Raw genomic sequence first — 19041 nt, forward strand, 5'->3', positions numbered from 1 at the left:
GCTCTGCCTTAGGCTGTGCTTCACCTCGAAAACCAAGTGAGGGACAGAACAGAGAATACTGTCCTTGTCAGAATGAATCAGAGGGACTTGGGGACAATGCTTTGTCCCAGTCTCACTCTGTCAGCATTCCTAGAAATGGACCACAGGTATCTCTGGGTTCTTCATGAATTTTTTTTAATCTGAGGCCCTCCACTAGAATACAATAGTCTTAAGAAGGATTAAGCATTCAACTTGACCTGCTACAGCCATGTTGAATTGTTACAGTCATGCTTGCCCCTGAGTAACCCAGGCTGGTTGCCTTCCATGGATTCCCAGTAAACTATAAATGTTTTAAAAAAGCCATCGTATTGGTTATGTGGAACTTCACAACCAGAGCCTGATACCAGGAATGCACCTCTTTGACATGAGCTGAAAAGACAGTGCAGGTACACTGGGACCTTGTTGGTCCAGCACAGAGGACTGTGGAGATCTCATAAGCAACATGACAGCAGCTAGAGACCCTGGGCTCAGAGCTTTGGAGACAACTATCCTTTCAACCCATTCCTAATGGGAAATATTATTATCCCCACTTTCAGGATGAGGAAATGGAAAGTGCAAGAAGTTAACTTGTGCTAAGCTCATTAAGGATTCCTTAACACCAGTTAGCCGTGTGTAACTGTGAAGCCTGGTAACATGGCTGAGAGAGAGAGAGAGAGAGAGAGAGACAGACAGACAGACAGACAGACAGACAGACAGACAGACAGACAGAGACAGAGACAGAGACACAGAGAGAGAGAGAGACAGAGACAGAGAGAGACAGAGACAGAGAGAGGGAGGGAGAGAGAGAGAGGAGTGAAAGAGAGATGAGAGAGGAGAGCCAGGGACTTCAGAATGGAGCTCAGGCAAGGTGTTTGGTGGGCACACAGATCCAGGAGAGGAGGGTGGGATATCTGTGAGGGTGGCATTGCCCATTTTACCTCTTGGGGCCTAGCTGGGATCAGCATTCTCAGAGCATGGTCATCCCAGTAAGAGGAGGAGGACATTTACTCTCCCCTGACCCCTCCCCTAACCTTAGTTTTGCTCAGTTGTCACACAGGGGAGGCCATGTTTCTCAGTGGGTAGGAAGTCTCCCTTGATAGACAAAATAGCTGTCCTGTTCTCTGCTTGAGCCTTACTTTCCTCATTTATAAATGAGGGTAAGAGTAGTTCCTACTTCACAGGGCTATAGTGAGGGTTAAATGAACTAATGCATATAAAGTGCCTAACTTATTTCAAATACCACTTAAATGTGAGTTAACATTATTTAATTGATTTAAAGGGGTGATCACATTCATCTCTTTGAGCTGTGAAAATCTGTTGGGTTTAGAGTCCGAGGGCCTGCTGAGTCACAGGCTTGTTTCATTGGCTGACAATAAGCTCAACACACCCATTTGTGTAGCTCTCAATCGGAGGTGCTCCTTGGGAAACTTCACTAGAAGTGCTGCTGCAGGGTTATTCTAGAATGTCTTAATAGAATAACATCACCCCATTGCCCCCTACACCCTCTGTCCCAGACCGCCATTATACAGCATGTATATCATATATATGTAACATTCTGGCATCACCAGTTGTCACTCTGGTTGGAACTGTCCAGGTGCCAGGCCGAGGTCTCTGCTCTTTAGGACTTAGGTTTCTTCTTTATTTCATTTGAAATCTGCCTCAGTGGGGCCCACAGTGGGACAAGGAGTTTTGTTTTTACCTTTGGGGAGATCACATACATGATCTGAATTCCTGTTTACACAGAGGCATTCATAAATGCTTTGTAAAGCCCAGGGCTTTCCCTCTTGGCTTATAAGTAGAAGAGGACAAGCAGGATTTCAGAGGTGTGAGAAAATTAGAATTAGTGGCCCCAATATTTTTATAGCTTAGGAAATGCACTTAGGTTTTAGGACATTTGATGCTGACAGAATTCTTTACATCCATTCTATAGAAAAAGAATATGATGTTGGGTAACTTGTCCTGGGTCACGCTCATATATGGAAAAGGCACAGTTCGAAGAATTCTGACTCCCAGCCCTGTGAATGATATGCCTTCAAGATGTTCCTTTGGGAGACTCTATGTCAGGGCGGGAGAAATGTTTTTCTGCCAAAGGCCATTTGGATATTTACAGTATTACTCATGGGTTAAATGATTTTTTTTCTTGTTGGTGAAATCAAAATCAAATCCATGTGCCCAGTTTGTGGTGATGCATTCGCAGTAAGAAGAGGAGCCAATCTGGACCTTCAATACAGCTCAAAACACACTAAACTCAATAAATCAGGAGGTCATGTGTGTCTGGATAAAATCAATGTTCTTTAGTGGATTTGGAATCACAGGCAGCTTTTGCTGGGTCTCCTAGTGACAGAGATATTGTCATTCAGACGAGCTGTGTAGAGAGCTAGTTAATCACAAAGAAGCTAAGCTCCCAGGTAGAGAGAGAGTTTGTGAATGCATGCATGGTAGCTCCAATGGAGGTGTTGCAGCAGACAAAGGAAAATGGTCTCAGTGTTGGGAAAATCAGCTCAGATCAGATTACTGATTGGGTATAAGATACTGAAAAAACATAGAAGGATTCTGCAGGACAATTTCCAATTTTTCTCTCTGGCTGGTGAGAAAACAATAAGTATAACAAACACTATCCAATGGGCTGTTTTTACCTGTGGGATAACTGCAGTTTGACATTAGAGAGAAATTGCTGTCACTGAAAGCCAGGCATGGCTCCTATAAGAGGTGAGGACTTGCTTGAGAGGCTGGTTTTTATCAATGAAAAACACTTAACATTTGAACAGTTCTTTGGTCTTACCACAGAGGGAACTCCAGCCATGGCTGGCTCAAAAAGAAGGCTAACTATATTTGTCAGGAAAGAACTGAGTCATCTCCATCTTGATGGAAGTTGATTTAATTTATGACCCTGCTCTGTGCACAGTCATTGTGGTTCAACAACGGGATGTCAACAAAAGGGTCATGCACACATTTTGTCAAAAGCAGAGGGTCTGGAATCTTGATTCTGAGTTCCATGATCTTGTTTATCACCATGATGTACGGTGGCTGAGTCAATGGGGCATATTCATGGGCTTTCACCAGCTGCAGGATGAAGCTAAGCAGTTCATGGACATGAAGAGAAAACAGAACTGACAGGGGAACTCAATGGCAGCAAGTGGTGGTGAGATCCAGCATCCACAGCGGATGTTACCAAGCACTCTCAGAGGTAAATGACAACCGGTAGGTCCCGGCTTTCAAATGTGAAATCATCTGAAGTTGAGTTAAGGCTGGACAAAGTACCACAAAGTGTGGCACATTTCTCCACTCGGGAAGAACAAAAGCCTTCTAAGGCACACCAATATGCTAGTGTGTATCTGAAACGAATAGAGGCACTTAATGAGAGATCTGAGGACATGAAAAGTAAACAAGTGGATCTGCACATCTTTGCTATACCGTTTGATGTGGAAAGCAGCTGAGGTGCCTGATAATCTAGAACATGGAATCATCCAGCTGCGAAGTGATGATGAGCTGAAAGCTAGCTACAACAGCCCCCCAGGGCTTGTGTTCTATAAATATTACCTAAGCAGTGATGAACCTTGAGGGGACATGCATTGAAACATACATCTGTGTATGGGGCAACTGTTTCAAGCTGTTCTTTTCAAGACATACCATTACAAAAAAGGCCACTTGTGCTCCAGACTGACAAACTTGGAAAAGCAGTTGTGAGTCCCAACATCAATAGTCATGCCTCACCAAAGAGAAGCAGTTCCAGCCTCACATTAGGGGTGAATTAATTAAATGCTTGACAAAATATAACAGGCTGATTTTTAAGTGAATCATTTTGTATGGCTTGTGAATACCATTTATATAAATACCCAAAAGGCCTCTTGGCAGAGAAAAAGGTTCTCCTCCCCCCACCCCCCTTGATACAGAGTACTTAAAATGGGGCTGGGAAGTTGGCTCAGTAGTAGAGTGCTTGCCTTGCATACATGAAGCCCTGGGTTCGATTCCTCAGCACCACATAAGCAGAAAAATCCGGAAGTGGCGCTGTGGCTCAAATAGCAGATGGCTAGCCTTGAGCTGAAGATCTGAGGGACAGTGCCCAGGCCCAGAGTTCAGGCCCATGACCGACAAAAGAAACAAAAGAAAAACAAAACCAAAAACCAACAACAAAACAAAACAAAACTCCTACAGTTTCAACAAGAAAAGACACAGGACCTGATACAAAGATACAACATGAATAGTCATTGCCCCAAAGAAGATATATAAATGAACAAAACCACATGGAGCCAGGTGCTGGTGGCTAATGCCTGTAATCTTAGTTACTTAGTAGGCTGAGATCTAAGAATCCAAACCAGCCCAGGCAGAAAAGCCCAAGAAGAGTCTTATTTCCAATTAACCACAAAAAAAGCCACACTAGCCTTGAGCAAAATTGATTAGAGAGAGTGCAGAGGCCCAGAGTTCAAGCCCAGTAATAGTGCACGCACACAAACACACGCACAAACACATGGAGATAGCAAAGCTCACCTATTACCTACTATAGGATGGTGACTGTCAAAACGCACAAGTACAGACAAAACACAAAAATCTGCCTCCAATAACAGTGTTAGTGAGGAGAAACTGGAATCTACCTGTTCTGTTGCTAGGAATGTAGAATGGTACAGATGCTATGGCAGTTTTCCCTTAGCTTTCTCGGCCGCTCCCCACCTCCCCCAAGACTGGTGCTGTCCTACTTGAGGCAGCTTTTGTGTGTGTGATTAACTGTGATTAACTGGAGATAAAAGCCTCACAAACTTTCCTGCCCAGGCTAGCTTCAAACAGATCCTCAGATCTCAGCTTCCTGAATAGCTAGGATTATGGGCTTGAGCCATTGGTGTCCTTAAGGATGCTTCTGGGGACCTTTTCCTTAGTCACAGAAGGGCAGGTGCTATGCTCCCCCCATTTATATGAGGTGCCTAGAATAATCACACTCAGAGACAGAGGGTAGTAGCATGACAGCTGCAGAGGTAGGGGAGGGTGGGAAGTTGTTTAATGAGTATAGAGCTTCAGTTCAGCAAGATGAAAATATTCCTGGAGATGAACTATTGTGAGCGTGACACAATGGCATGAGTGCACTTACTATCATCCAACGCAACACTGAAAAGTGGTTCACACTGGAAAATGTTGTTATGCATATTTAACAGCCAAACCAAACAATTTTCCCCAATATAATTTTTTCCAAAATGAGTTGTTTTATATTGTTGGCTGGGAATTGAGGTACACACCTGTAATACCAGCCTCCGTGGGCTGAGGCAAGAGGATTGAGCATGAGTCCAATCCAGGCTACTTAGCAGACCCGGTCTCATTAAACAATAACCACCCACAACAAATCCTAAGTTGACTTACATCCAAGTTTGTGGCTTGTACTTTTGAAGTGGGCTGCTTTGTGGAAGAAAGCTCTTTAGAGTTCTTAGGGGGAAAACACCTAAAGGCTGCTATGACCACCATAATCACACATTTCCAGTCTCCCTGCCTACCCCTACTATGCCCAAGAAGCTTTGCTTTGACTTTGTCTGCAAGAGGCAAATGGAGGGGAAGGTGAGCAATGGAGAGAACAGAGGCAGAGAGAAGTGGAACTCACCCCAGGGACACATAGTCCAATTCACCGTCACAGTGTTGGACACAGAAGTGGAAGGAGATGGGACTCCTCAATACTCAGTCCTACCAGCAGCTGTCACTCAACAGCAAGTTGTCACCAGCCATATGACTATCATCAAAACAGTATGCCCTTCTGCTTAATCCATCACCTTTTTATTTTTTTGCTTATGTGGTGCTAAGGAATCGAACCCAGGGCCTCATGCATGCAAGGCAAGTGCTCTACCACTGAGCCGCCTTCCCAGCCCCTTAATCCATCACCTTTGCATGCAGGCTGTACATCCTTTATTTAAAAAGACAGCTTTAAAAAGCAACTCATGAATAGGGAGCTGATAGCTCACACCTGCAATGCTAGCTACTCAGAAGGCTGAGATCTGAGGATCAAGGCTTGAAGCCACCCTGGGGAGAAAAGTCCATGAGACTCTTATCTACAGTTAACCAGCAAAAAGCCGGATGTGGAGGTGTGGCTCAAGTGTTAGGGCACCAGCTTTGAGTGGGAAAGCCAATTGAGAGTACGAGGCCCCGAGTTCAAGCTCCAGTGCCAGTATAAAACAAAACAAAACAAAAGCAAAACCCTTAAAGCCACCAAGCATCCCAGAAAAGGATGCATATGAAAATATAAAACTGGCTTAGAGAGACAACAGTTCTAAAAACAGAAGTTTCTTTTGGGTTTTCGAGTCAGACATTGCTTAACACCGTCCCAACCTTTGTAAAATGTGTCGTGTGAAGTCTGTTGTATGCAGTGAAGCCTAGAACCTGCTCCTGGTAGGTCAATGCCTATAGCTGGAGTGGGGGTCCCTTCCTGCCACTCCTTGTGAATGGCTCTGACTCACCTCCTCTCAGGACAGGATGGGGCTGGAGAGGGTGGGAGGTTGGGGTATTGAGTGGTATTTGAAGTTCTGCTCACCCAGCATTCCCAGCTCCCTTCTTACGTACACGTATCCCTATTCCTCCCGGGGTAATTCTCTGTACACATCAGTCAGCATGGCTCAGGTGGGATGCCACCCTTCCCATCCCTGTTTCTCCAGGCTGCCTCTCCCCTCTCCCCCTCCACCCTTTCCCCCTGGCCACAGGGAAAGGTTCAGAGATGGCTGAGACTTAATCCAGGACAATGAAACATAGCCCTGAGTGTATGAAACGCTTCTGTGGATCTTGGTAGGGCAGAAGCTGGAAATGAGAAGGAAAAGCAATTGATGAGACGGGAACAGTAAGAACTTTGATGAGCAAATTTGAATACCAAGATCTAACCAAGTCCGAACTACTACTGTGTAACTGTGTATTTCAGTTAAATATTCTTTTCTGTTTCTCTCTCTCTCTCTCTCTCTCTCTCTCTGGTTAGTTTGAATTGGATTTCTGCCATGTGTAATAGAAAGGTTTGATTAATGTAACTAGGAAAGGGCTAGGCTTTGAATTTATATCCAACAACAATAATGCACCCTATTTTTCTTCTGGAACAATCCCTGCGGTCACAGCAGCTCACCCTGCGGTGGAACTCTTCCCCTTGCTTCACTTCTCGAGGGTAGCCATCAATCAGGAAGCCCTGTGTGTTGTTGAGGCTGGTCACCATGGCCTCCTTCAGGAGCTCCAGAACGATGTCCTGCAGCAGAAGGATGACAGCGGTCAGCGCCCGAGCCTTAAAGGGCCGGTCACTACCCAGAACCACCAGGGCAGTCCACAAGCCGTCCACGAGGGAGGACAAGTTGTTGTACGGACAGCAGACAGCAGCTCTCCATATTTGATTCTCTGTCACCTTCCCTCCCCCACCGCACTGGAACAACTACAAAATTGGAGGTTCATTCACAATGGGGTTCCAGTGTAACTGTTCATAGTTTTCTTAGTCCTCAGTAGTTGCTTTTGCAGGGTTGTATGACTCATGTTAGGTTATAAGAACTATAACAGGCTTGTTTCAGAGACTAACACTACATAAACTAGGCACCATGGCAGTTTAAACAAAATATAAAATATATTCTACTGTTAGTTTTTTTTTCCAGTCAACATCTAACTTGACATTCACTGATTTGAGACTTTTAAGTAGATATGAAGTTGTATTTTCTAGCCACATTGCTTTCTCTACTAAAGCTCTTGATTTAAGGGCCAGAGGATGTGGCTAAAGTGGTAGAGTGTCTGCCTAGCAGGTATAAGGACCTGAGTTCGAATCCCATTACTGCCTGAATATATTTTATTTCATTTTAACAAGTGCTTATGGAAAATAAGGAGGAAAGAATGTAGAGGTTTGGGAATGGCTGTGGGAAACTGCAGTGAGCTCACTGTTCTGCGGAAAGGGAGGAGCTCCCTGTCCTCTGACTTTTGGCAGGAGCTTGAGGAATAATGCCATTACAGGTGGCCAAATCTTTCTCTAGATAATTGTAAATTATCTTCCTCAGGAAGATCATAGCTTGATGAGAGAGACAACCAAAATATAAATAATTACAATATTTAGCAAGGGACAACTGACAAGCACAAAATTAAAGCAAGACAAAGAGAGAACAAAATGCTGGAGGCGCTATTCTAGATAAGGTGGTCAGGGAAGGCCTCCTGAAGGAGCTGTCACATTTGTAAGTGGTAGAGTGCCAGCTCTGAGTGAAAAAGCTAAGGGAGAACACTGGTGCTGGCACTACCCCTCCCTCCCCCCCTAACCCACCCCCAAATGTAGTTTTGACATTAAAACAAAGATTTAAGCTGGGCACTGGGGGCTCTCACCTGTAATCCTAGCTACTCAGGAGGCTGAGATCTGCGGATCACAGATCAAAGCCACCCCAAGCAGGAAAGTCTGTGAGACTCTTATCTCCAATTAACCACTAAGAAACTGAAAGTGGTGCTGTGGCTTAACTGGTAGAGTGCTAGTCTTGACCTGAAGCCCTCAGGGACAGCACCCAGGCCCACAACTGACTTAAAAAACAACAACAACAACAACACAACACAAAGATTTAGATGAAGACATGAGCAAACTGTGTGACCATATGAAGAAATATCACTCAGGATGAGGACATTGCCCGTACAAAGGCTTGGAGGCAGGAACGGCCGACGGTGAGAGGAATGAGGAGTGTGTGAGTGGGAGCCAGCATGGGGAGGGTGGAGGGGAAAAATCCTGGAGAGGTGTCTGGGGGCCACGTCCATGGACAGGACTCTGCATTTCATTCTAAGGGTCGTGGGAAGCTGCTGGACGTTTCTGCAGAAGAAACATATTTTGAAGCAATGGCTTGCTTGCTGTGACAATAATAAGCCTGGGGAGCTGGGCACTGGTGGCTCATGTCTGTAATTGTAGCTACTCAGGAGGCTGAGATCTGAGGATTGCTGTTGTAAGTCAGCCAGAGTAGGAAAGTCCATGAGACTCTTATTTCCAGTTAACCACCAAGAAGCCAGAAGTGGATCTATCACTCAAGTAAGTAGAATGCTAGCCTTCAGCAAGAAAGCTAAAGAACAGTGCCCTTCCAGGGCCTGAGTTCAAACTCCAGTACTGGCAAATAAAAAAGAAAAAAAGACTGCCATGACTGTTTTCCTTTGACTAAGATGTTTCCAGTTGTGACACAGCCTGTATCCTTATCCAGCAGAGACTGTATGGTTCAAGAACTAATTAATGAGCCTGGCTTGGGATCTTGTTGGTCAAGGATGCTATCTGTCTGTCTGTCTGTCTGTCTATCTATCTGTTTGTCTGTCTGTCTGTCTGTCTGTCTGTCTACCTATCTACCTAACTACCTGGGCTGTCTCTGAGCTTTTTTGCTCAAGTAGAGCCACAGCTCCACTTCCAGTTTTCTGGTGGTTAATCAATCAGAGGTTAGAGTCTCCTGGACTTTCTTGATCAGGCTGGCTTTGAACCACAATTCTCAGAACTCAGTCTCCAGAGTAGCTAGGCATGAGCCACCAGTGCCTGCCTGGGGTAAGATGAATATTTTTGGATACACATGGCTAACACGAATGAAGGTTTGAAAAAAAAAAAGTATTAGCAAAGGAGTACTCTTAAATGACAGAAACAAAATGCCAAATGCTCTCATTCCCTGAGGCTGCCTGCAGAACTAGATCAAAAGGTTATTTTCTGTTCCCTGAAGGTTTCTAATTCTAGGCTGTGTCCTATCACTCACCTCTGTTCTGAAGATTTTTGAACTAGTCAAGTGGGGGCCTGACTTGGGGGAAATGAAGACGAGGATGAAATTTAAAGAGCTGGCCAAGGAACTTGGGACTTGGGTGCAACATCTGCTGCAGACCTGCTCGTTTCTGGATTGTCATGTAAAAGAGAAATAAAACCCACTTCTATCTAAACCCTCTAGGTAGGTACCTCTGTAGGGTAAGGCAGCTGCGGGTTACCAAGCAGGAGGGGGAGGGGTTCCCTGGGGAGGCGGGGCATGGTCTCCTGGGAAGGATGGGCGTAGCTTACCGAGGGTACCAGGTCTCCACGCTGCATGATGTCTCTGATCAATTTGCTTCTTTCAGATTCGGAGGCTAGTTCTTTACGCAGGAGTTCACCAGTGGAGAGATGAGTAAAGCCATATTTTTCCACCAGCTTCTCACACTGTGTGCCTTTGCCAGAGCCAGGGCCACCTTGAAAGGGAGACGAGACATGTCAGGCATGTATTCCGTCCTGTGTCACCTGTGTGTGTGTGTGTGTGTGTGTGTGTGTGTGTGTGTGTGTGTGTAGGTACTAGGGCTTGAACTAGGGTTTTTCTGCTCAAGGCTGGCTTTTGAGCCACAGTTCTACTTTCAGCTTTGTGGCAGTTAACTGGAGATAACAGCCCATAGATTTTCCTTCTCCTGGCTGGCTTAGAACCATGATCCTTAGATCTCAGCCTCTTGAATAGCTAAGGTTACAGGCATGAGACACAGACTTAGTGCTTCCTTTTTGCCAGTGGTCATCTTACTGAGCAAGTGTGAATGCTTCCTTCACAAGCATGTATTGAGGGTTAGGACTGCTCAGGGGGCCATGGACACATCCAGAGCAGACACAGTCCTGAGCTGAAAGAGCTATCTCCCGGAGGAGAGGGGCATAGATGTTAGCGACAAAATTAAGTGGTCTGCTAGGTTGGGATCTGCTTATTAAAGGGGTACAGAGGAAAGGCTCATGACTCCAGTAGCCATGCAAACCAGAGAGGTTTCTTGGGGGAATTGAACCTGCTCAGGAGCCATCATACTCAGTGAAATAAACTTAATAAATCCTAGCTGTTGGTGAAAAAGAAAAGTTTTTATTTTCAAACAATCACAAACTTGCAGTAGAGTTGTGAATAAAGTACAAAGAAGACTCTGAAACATGGGAGAGTGTGTGGATGGGGCTGGTTGTTCTATTCCTCTAGAAATGTTTCTGTGTCATTTCCTATACACAAGGGACAAACACATAACTGTTCCCAGACCCATTCAACTTCCTGCCACTTGTCTCAGTTGACTCAACAATGTCCTGTGAAGCTGATGAGCTGAGCTGGGAACCACAGCTAGCCCTTGGTGGTAGTGCTCTTCTGATCTCTAGCAGTGTGGAACACGTTCTGAAGACATTTTTGAAGATTACAAGTAGTTATTTGCCAAAGGATTCTTTCTTCCTCTCTCTCTCTCTCTCTCTCTCTCTCACACACACACACACACACACACACGCATGCACACACACACACAATATATATCAGCCATTTTTATTAATTTTTAATATATATCATATCCCCTTGATGAACATGTCATCATTGACTCTATCCATTGCCCCCAAATTCCTAAATCCTAATATATTTCATTAAAAAACATCAATAGCTAATCTTTACTGAATGCTTACTTGGACTGGTACTATCCTAAGCATTACATGCCTATGAAATTAAAAAAAAACAAACCTGTCTTCCTGTGGGGCGATGGTGGCTCATGCCTGTAATCGTAGCTACTCAGGAGGCTGAGATCTGAGGATTCAAAGCCAATCCAGGCAGCAAAGTCCATGAGACTCTTTTTTTTTAATTGTGAAAATACTGTACAGAGGTGTTACAATTACATGGGCAAGATAATGAGTACATTTCTTATCAAGCATTGTAGCTTCCTCCTTTATTTCCCCTTCCCCATGAGACTCTTATCTCCAATAAACTACCAGAAAAGCTGAGAGTGGAGCTGTGGCTCAAATGGTGGAGTGTTAGCTATGAGCAAAAAGTCTCATGGCCAGTGTTCAGGCCCTGAGTTCAAGCCATAGGATTGGCACAATAAATAAATAGAGAAAGAAAGAAAGAATAGACAAGTTGTCTTTGTACCAATCCACAGCCCCACCCAACCATAACTGACAAGCTGACACTAATAACTGGTGTGAATGAATGAATGCTCACTTCTTCCTCCCACTTCCAGGACCATAGTATCTATGGAAGACTAACCCGATCCGACCTACTTACATATGAAATTGGAGTATGGAATGCTAAGCCAGCAGACCATCATCACCATATGCTTCCGACTCTTGTCTCCAAGCATTTACCAATTCCAGAAGTGGAATTGTGGCTCAAGGGGTACAGCCCTTAGCCTTGAACAACAAACTCAGAGTCAGTGCCTACGTCCTAAACCCCAGGACTGGCACAAAAAAACAAACAACAACAATATTAACAATATGAACAACAAAAGCCCCTTAGTCTTTCCAGAGTCTCAATCCAGTTTTTTCTTTTTTTTTCAGAGGAGGGGGGAGTAGTGATACTAGGACTTAGGCTTGAACTCAGAGCCTGGGGGCTGTCCCTTAGCCTTTTCGCTCAAGAGCAGTGCTCCTCCACTTGAGCCATACCTCCACTTCCAGCTTTTTGCTGGTTAATTGGAGATAAAGAGTCTCATGGACTTTTCTGCCTTCGCTCACTTTAAACTTCAACCCTCAGTTCTCAGCCTCCTCAGTAGTTAGAATTATAGGCATGAGTCACTGGCCCCAATCTCCATTTCCACTTTTCAATGGACACTTCATGTCTCTATAAGCAAATAGTACTCATACACTGAAACATGTTGAGATCTGTCTTCAAGAATTAAAGTGTTTTTGAATTTTTTCATCTTTCAGGCTAAATTTTGGCTGGTGTCCACTTACAAGATAAATTGTTTAATTTTGAGGTGATATGGTCTTAAGTATGATGTATAATGTAATGACAGTAAACAAACTTGACACGCACAAAGATGCTTTACTATGGGGACTGTACTGACATTTTGAAAGCATGTGAAATCACACCTAAAACTGTGTCCTTAGTGGCATTAAGCAGCAGCGCTGAATTTCTTGAATAAATGTAGTTACCTCCGTTTAAATGTCTAATGTGATTTTCTTTTCTTTTTTTAAAACTGTATTCATAATTTGTACTATTAATGTGGGTTTTTCTTGGACTGCTGGGGTTATTATTGCTGTGGGATTTTTGTTTTTATTTTGTAGAATTGTCTAATGTGATATACTGATATTTATTTATTTATTTGTTGGTTGTGGGGCCTGAACTCCGGGCCTGGGCGCTGTCCCTCAGCTCTTCAGCTCAAGGCTAGCACTCTACCACTTGAGCCACAGCGCCACTTCCTGCTTTTTTTTCTTTTTTGTTTATGTGGTGCTGAGGAATCGAACCCAGGGCTTCATGCATGCAAGGCAAACACTCTACCACTGAGCCACCTTCCTAGCCTCTTTATAAGTGATATTTGGATAATCTAATAACTGTATTTGACAGCCTCTTAAAATATTTTGCATGGAAACAAGTTAAAAGGCAATGCATGATAGAGATTATAGTTGGATAGTGAAGATTTACGACTTTATTCTGCAGTTTGCTTGGTTTACCTCTCTTATTGAAGACTATGTTTGGTGGTTGGGACTTCTCCCTTAAAAGATAATATTAGTTTTAGTAGAAAGGCTCCCTCCTCCTACTTTGCCTTGTCAGAAGAACCTGGGAGGGTCCATGTGTTTTATCTTCTGTTCACGCAGACAGCTACTCTAAGCCTAGTGGGGAAGGTTCAACTTCCCGGCTCCTATCCCTCCTCCCCACCCCCATGCCATATTGTCTTGGATGAGCCAGTCTACTAGGAAACAGCAATTACAGAGGTTTGCAAAGATGACGCAGACCACTTAGGCGAGCAACCCATTGCTGGCTAATGCTGCATTTGTTTCAAGCACCCCGACTCTTGCCTCTCTATATAATAGGATGGGAGAGGGTAGGATCAGAAGAGGCCGCTCAGAAGAAGTACTTCTAGATAAATGACTAAGAGCAGCTAGCATCTGAGCTCTGGCAGAGGCCACAGGGCTTCCATGGCTTGGATTTTCCTGGAAACTCTTTCCAGGATGACTGGTAGCTGGTTATGTGGAAAAGATATTTTCAGACTTGGCTTCCAAGGCAAGAATGCTATGTTCCCGTTATTACTATTATTATATTTTTCTTCAGCCTCCTACTAATATGACTATTATAGTTTTTGCTTCTCTCAAATGTTATTTAATAAATCTTGACACAAAGGCAATTAAAAAATCTTCAGCTCAAATGAGCAACAGCTGTGTGCTAAACCTCACGCTGCCCGAGTTAGAAGCCTCCTTGGGAGCCACAGCTGCAAATTCCTAGGTTCGCTTTTTTTTTTTTCTCTCGAATAGTGCAGGCGCTGTGGAATTTCAAGTAATTTACACAATAGCTAGATTCCTTCATTGCGTCCAAACTGGAGAACAAAGTGATTTTCTTTCTGCAAAGATAGCACAAAAATTACTACTGGGGGCATTTATTTTCACATCCTGTTACCTGTCTTCAAGGTCTTCATTTATGACTTTTTTTGTGTGCCAGCACTAGGGATTGAGCTTAGGGCCTGGGTGCTACCCATTGGCTTTTTATTTTTCCTCTTCTTTTTTTTTTTTTTTTTGTGCCAGCCCTGGGACTTGAACTCAGAACTTGGGTGCTATCCTTGTTTTTTTTTTTTTTTTTGCTTAATGCTAGTATTCAACCAGTCAAGCTATAGCTCCACTTCCAGCTTTTTGGTTTTAATTAGCGATAAGAGTCTCAGAGATTTTCCTATCCATTGTTTTGAACCATGATCTTCAGACCTCAGTCTCTTGAGAAGCTAGGATTACAGTTGTAATCTTAATTTTTTGCTCAAGGCTGACATTCTACCATCTGAATAATATCTCCACCTCGGGCATTTTGTTAGTTCATTGGAAATAAGAGTTTCACAGGCTTTCTGCCTGGATGGCTTCAAACCATGATTCTCAGATCTCAGACTCTTGAGTATCTAGGATTATAGGTGTGAGCCCCTGAGGGCAGGCCAACTTGACTTTTAAATTAAGACAAAACAAAACAAAACCTCAAAAAAACAACAATGAAATCTTGCTATCTGTCCAGGATAATTTGTTGTATGGAAAAAAAATCTTTTGAGGAACTGCATCTCTCTCAGATGAATGGGCTGTGTTTACTAGAGATGAGCTGACTGATGGCAGATGAGACCCTGTCACAGTTCCTGTCACTGAGGTGATTTTTAGTGTCTCCTTACTCCAATTTCATGCCCCTGGGCAGACTCAGCCACAATCTCACGTGGCTTAGAGTCTAGTATAGAAGATTCCATTTCTAAGGTGTCTGGCAGTATTTCATAAAAAGGAATCAAGGGAAAAATCCTTTTCCTAACTCTCAAAGGACATTTAAAAGTTCTAAGCTAGGTGCTGGTATCCTTTCCTGTAATCCCAGATACTCAGGAGGCTGAGATTTGAGGATCGTGATTCAAAGCCAGACGTAGCTGAAAAAAATCTATGAGACTCTTATCGCCAATTAACCACCAAAAGTAGAGCTGTGGCTTATAGGGTAGAGCACCAGCCTTGAGTGGAAAAAACTAAGGGATAGTGCCTGGGCTCTGAGTTTAAGTCCAGTATCAGCACAAAAAAAATATTTCATGCAAGGCCAAAGCTTCTCAATAATGTGCAGTGGCAATACTGTGAACCTCTTCTCTTCAGTGCAGGCTTTCCTTTCTTCTCTGGTCTACAGTGGGAAGAGGAAAGTGCTGGATATTTTGACTTAAGCAGCCCTGATCTTAGATAGCCTAGTAGACTTTGAGCTGGATCTGTGGCACTTTGGCCTGACCACTGGGTCACCTTTCCCACTTTGCTTTTTATTTATGGGACCAATTTTCTCTCAAAGACAGCTTGTGGATTTATTGGAATCTTCAAGGTAAGGATCTGAAGCTAAGCAATTGCTATAAGTCCTTGGCTTCAGGAAAAAAAAAGAAGAAGAAAATAGCAAGGCTGGCATGTTATTGCACATTCTGGGCCCAGAAAATAAAGATGTCAGGTGGGTAATTAGCTGAATCCCAAATACAAATAAATGCATGCACTCAAGTTTCAATTACACTTACATTTTAAAGTGTTTTTCCCATAGTAATGGCACCAAGCTTGTGATTTTGTCCTTAGTGAGCCTTTTATGTGTCACATCCTGCTTGATGCACCTTGGATTTGAAACACATTGTTTCAAATGGGCATGCTTAGGCAGCTTGGATGGATCTGACTGGAGAGTTAGTCCTAACAACAGAAAAGACGCAGAGCTGGGTCTTTCCATTAGATAAAATATAGTCCAATGGGAGGGTGGCAGGTGACTCACCAATACAGATGTGTGGCAGGGCCTGGAGATATTGCTCCAGGGCGGGGGAAGGGCAATTAATCACTTTTGTCAGCACAGAGGAAATGGTATAAGGAAGAGCACACAAATGAGTCTGGCTTGCTGGGAACCAGTGGCTGATGCCTGTGATGCTAGCCACTCAGGAGGTTGAGATCTGAGGATTGTGGTTCACAACTTGCTGGGGCAGGGAAGCCCATGAGACCCTTATCTTCAATTAACCACCAGAAAACTGGAAGTAAAGCTGTAGCTTAAGTGGTAAAACACCTGCCTTGAGTGAAAAAGCTAAGGGACAGTGCCCAGGCTCCGAAAGCGGGGAAGGGGAGACGCTGGGCTATGGAGCACAAATGTGGAGTGGAGGAGTGTGATGTATTTCAAAGGACACAGGATAGATGGATTTGACAGTGTATTCTGCTACTTACTAGTATGTAGTCATATATTAGCCTTTCAATTTCAGATACTTAATTTCCTCATCTATAAAATGGGGAGAAACAACAAACAATTTTCTGCCTAATTCTATCATTGACTCTCTTTTTTTCATCTTCCCTCGTTGGCCAGTTGGCTAACTTCATTGAGTTTACATTTGAAAAACATTCCCGAAATCTGCTCCCAAATGCAAGATCTCATTGAGAGTTTCTCTTGTCCTAGCTCTCTTGAATAGATGTGGTAGATGCTATTTACCATGAAGTGAGGTTACTTAGCTCTCTAGAATTTTCTGAGTCATATCATCAGCATACAGAGGTTTGAATTAAAACAAATCAGCAGCCAGTTTGATCCCTAGCTATCACTTAGAGATGTACAGACTATGTGCATGCATTTATGATGCATCCGTTTATGTGTACACATTTTTATATATATTTGATAGTAAACACACTCATGAACGCATATATGGTTTATTTGCTCTAAGGCAAAACACTGAAGACAATTTTTCTGGGCCACATTTGCCAACCTCAGAGCTTCCCAGGCCTTGATTCCTATCCTGGCTAGATATTCTTTACATTAATCTGGTGCCAATGACTTTCTTCATGAACCCAATTTCAGAGCTTCCTACAGATCTGGCGGAACTAAGAATTCACTGCTTGAGTTTACCCATCCATTCTGATGACTCCTTCCTTTCTCCTTCTCTTTTCTCTTGACCTTAATTCTCTATTTGTTTTCTTTTTCCTCTATTACTATCTTATCAAGTTTGTCCATTCTCTTTGGACTCTTCTTACTTCTCTTGCCAACTGAACACCATGCTCTTTCTGGAAACTTTCAGTGCTTTGGTCCTTAAATTCTGTCATGACATACACCTGCCTTTCTTTCTGCCCAGCCCATCATTTACTTCATTTATATATAATTGAGAAAGTCAGAAATCTGAGCCTGCTGGGTCCTGTCTTCTAACTCCATAACAGCTTTCAAGGCCTCTTGGCAGATATATTTCTCTGTTGCTGATATCAAATGATCCCATGGATGGAGTCTAGCTATTTCCCATAGTCCTCAAACATGTTCTTATTCCCACTCTCAACATTTTCAATCCTGTTACCATTAAGAAGGGAAAAATTGTTTCCTCAATAGTTTCAGAATGCTTGTAGCTTCTTCCTTTGTTTTTTTTTAATCCCCCCCTTTCTTCTTAAGAATGTATTATTATTATTATTATTTTTGTGGGTCCTGGGGCTTGAACTCTGGGCCTGGGCACTGTCCCTCAGCTCTTCTGTTCAAGGCTAGTGCTCTACCACTTGAGCCACAATGCCACTTCCAGTTTTTTGGTGGTTTATTGGAGATAAGTGTCTCACAGACTTTCCTGCTTGGGGTGGCTTTGATCTGTGATTCTCAGATCTCAGCCTCCTGAGTAGCTAGGATGACAGGTGTGAGCCACCAGCATCCAGCTGGAATGTATTTTTTTATTTCATAATTTACAAAATTATGTTACATTCGTTCTATGAGGGGGATTGCTTTTTTTTTTTTTAAATGCCAGTCCTGAAGCTTGAACTCAGGGCCTGGGTACTGTCCCTGAGCCTCTCTGTGCTTAAGGCTAGCACTCTACCATGAGCCACAGTGCCACTTCCAGCTTTTTCTGTTTACTTGGTACTGAGGAATCAAACCCAGGGCTAGGCATGCTAGGTAAGCACTCTACCACTAACCCACATTCCTAGCCATATGAGGGGGATTTCACTGGCACATTTCCACACATTTACAATATATTCCAATCAATATCACCTCCTCTATTATTCCCCATGTCCCTTTCCCCCTACTTTGGGAAGACTTTTCTACAATGTATATAGTCTTCATCTAATTTCTCTATTTTGCTTTGTTGGGTCACCTGAGCATTTTTTTTTTTTATTGTGAGAATACCATACAGAGGAGTTACAATTACATGGGCAAGATAATGAGTACATTTTTTATCAAGCATTGTTGCCTCCTCTTTGTTTCCCCTCCCATCCCTTCCTATATTCCTCCCCTCCCCCCACGCGGTTCTCCCCCCACCCCACACCTAAGTTCTAAAGTTCATTTTTGACATAACGACTTGTACATCTCATTGGTGCAATGGGCCCACCTGTATCCCTAGTTAAACGATTTGTTTTTTTTCCCTTCCCCTCCACAAATTATACCAACATCAAATACAGTGAAAGCATGGGTTATACTGTGGGGGAGGGACATACCAAGCAACAAAGAAATCGTCTTATAAATATGTTAGAAACAATTGCATGAAAGGAAAAAAAAACCCAAAAAATTTGCACCTGAGCATTTTGATCACAGTATCCAACATCCATTCTAATGTTCAATTCTCACTTAAAGTCTGTCTCTTCTATTAGACTTAATGGTACATGAGGACAGAGTGTGGGTTAGTTTTGCACCCATAGTGTCTAAAATAGCACATAGCAGACACTGATTTTATGATGAATGGACCCTCACTATCCTGCTCCAAGAACTCAAT

At 43.3% G+C, this 19041-nt stretch overlaps 1 protein-coding gene across 2 annotated transcripts in view; it reads right to left on the reverse strand.

The window, feature by feature from the left end:
- Ak5 (adenylate kinase 5) overlaps positions 1 to 19041 on the reverse strand; it is a 265916-nt gene that overhangs the window by 32206 nt on the left and 214669 nt on the right. For both annotated transcript variants that reach the window (XM_042685351.1, XM_042685340.1), the window contains exons 11-12: positions 9986 to 10149; positions 7094 to 7210 (exon numbers count right to left, since the gene is read on the reverse strand). In XM_042685351.1, coding sequence (XP_042541285.1) covers positions 7094 to 7210; positions 9986 to 10149 — 281 coding nt within the window. The remainder of the gene's footprint in view (positions 1 to 7093; positions 7211 to 9985; positions 10150 to 19041) is intronic.

This window comes from Dipodomys spectabilis, unplaced genomic scaffold (genome assembly GCF_019054845.1).
Source record: "Dipodomys spectabilis isolate Male_0828 unplaced genomic scaffold, ASM1905484v1 ptg000002l, whole genome shotgun sequence".
Lineage (NCBI taxonomy): Eukaryota > Metazoa > Chordata > Mammalia > Rodentia > Heteromyidae > Dipodomys > Dipodomys spectabilis.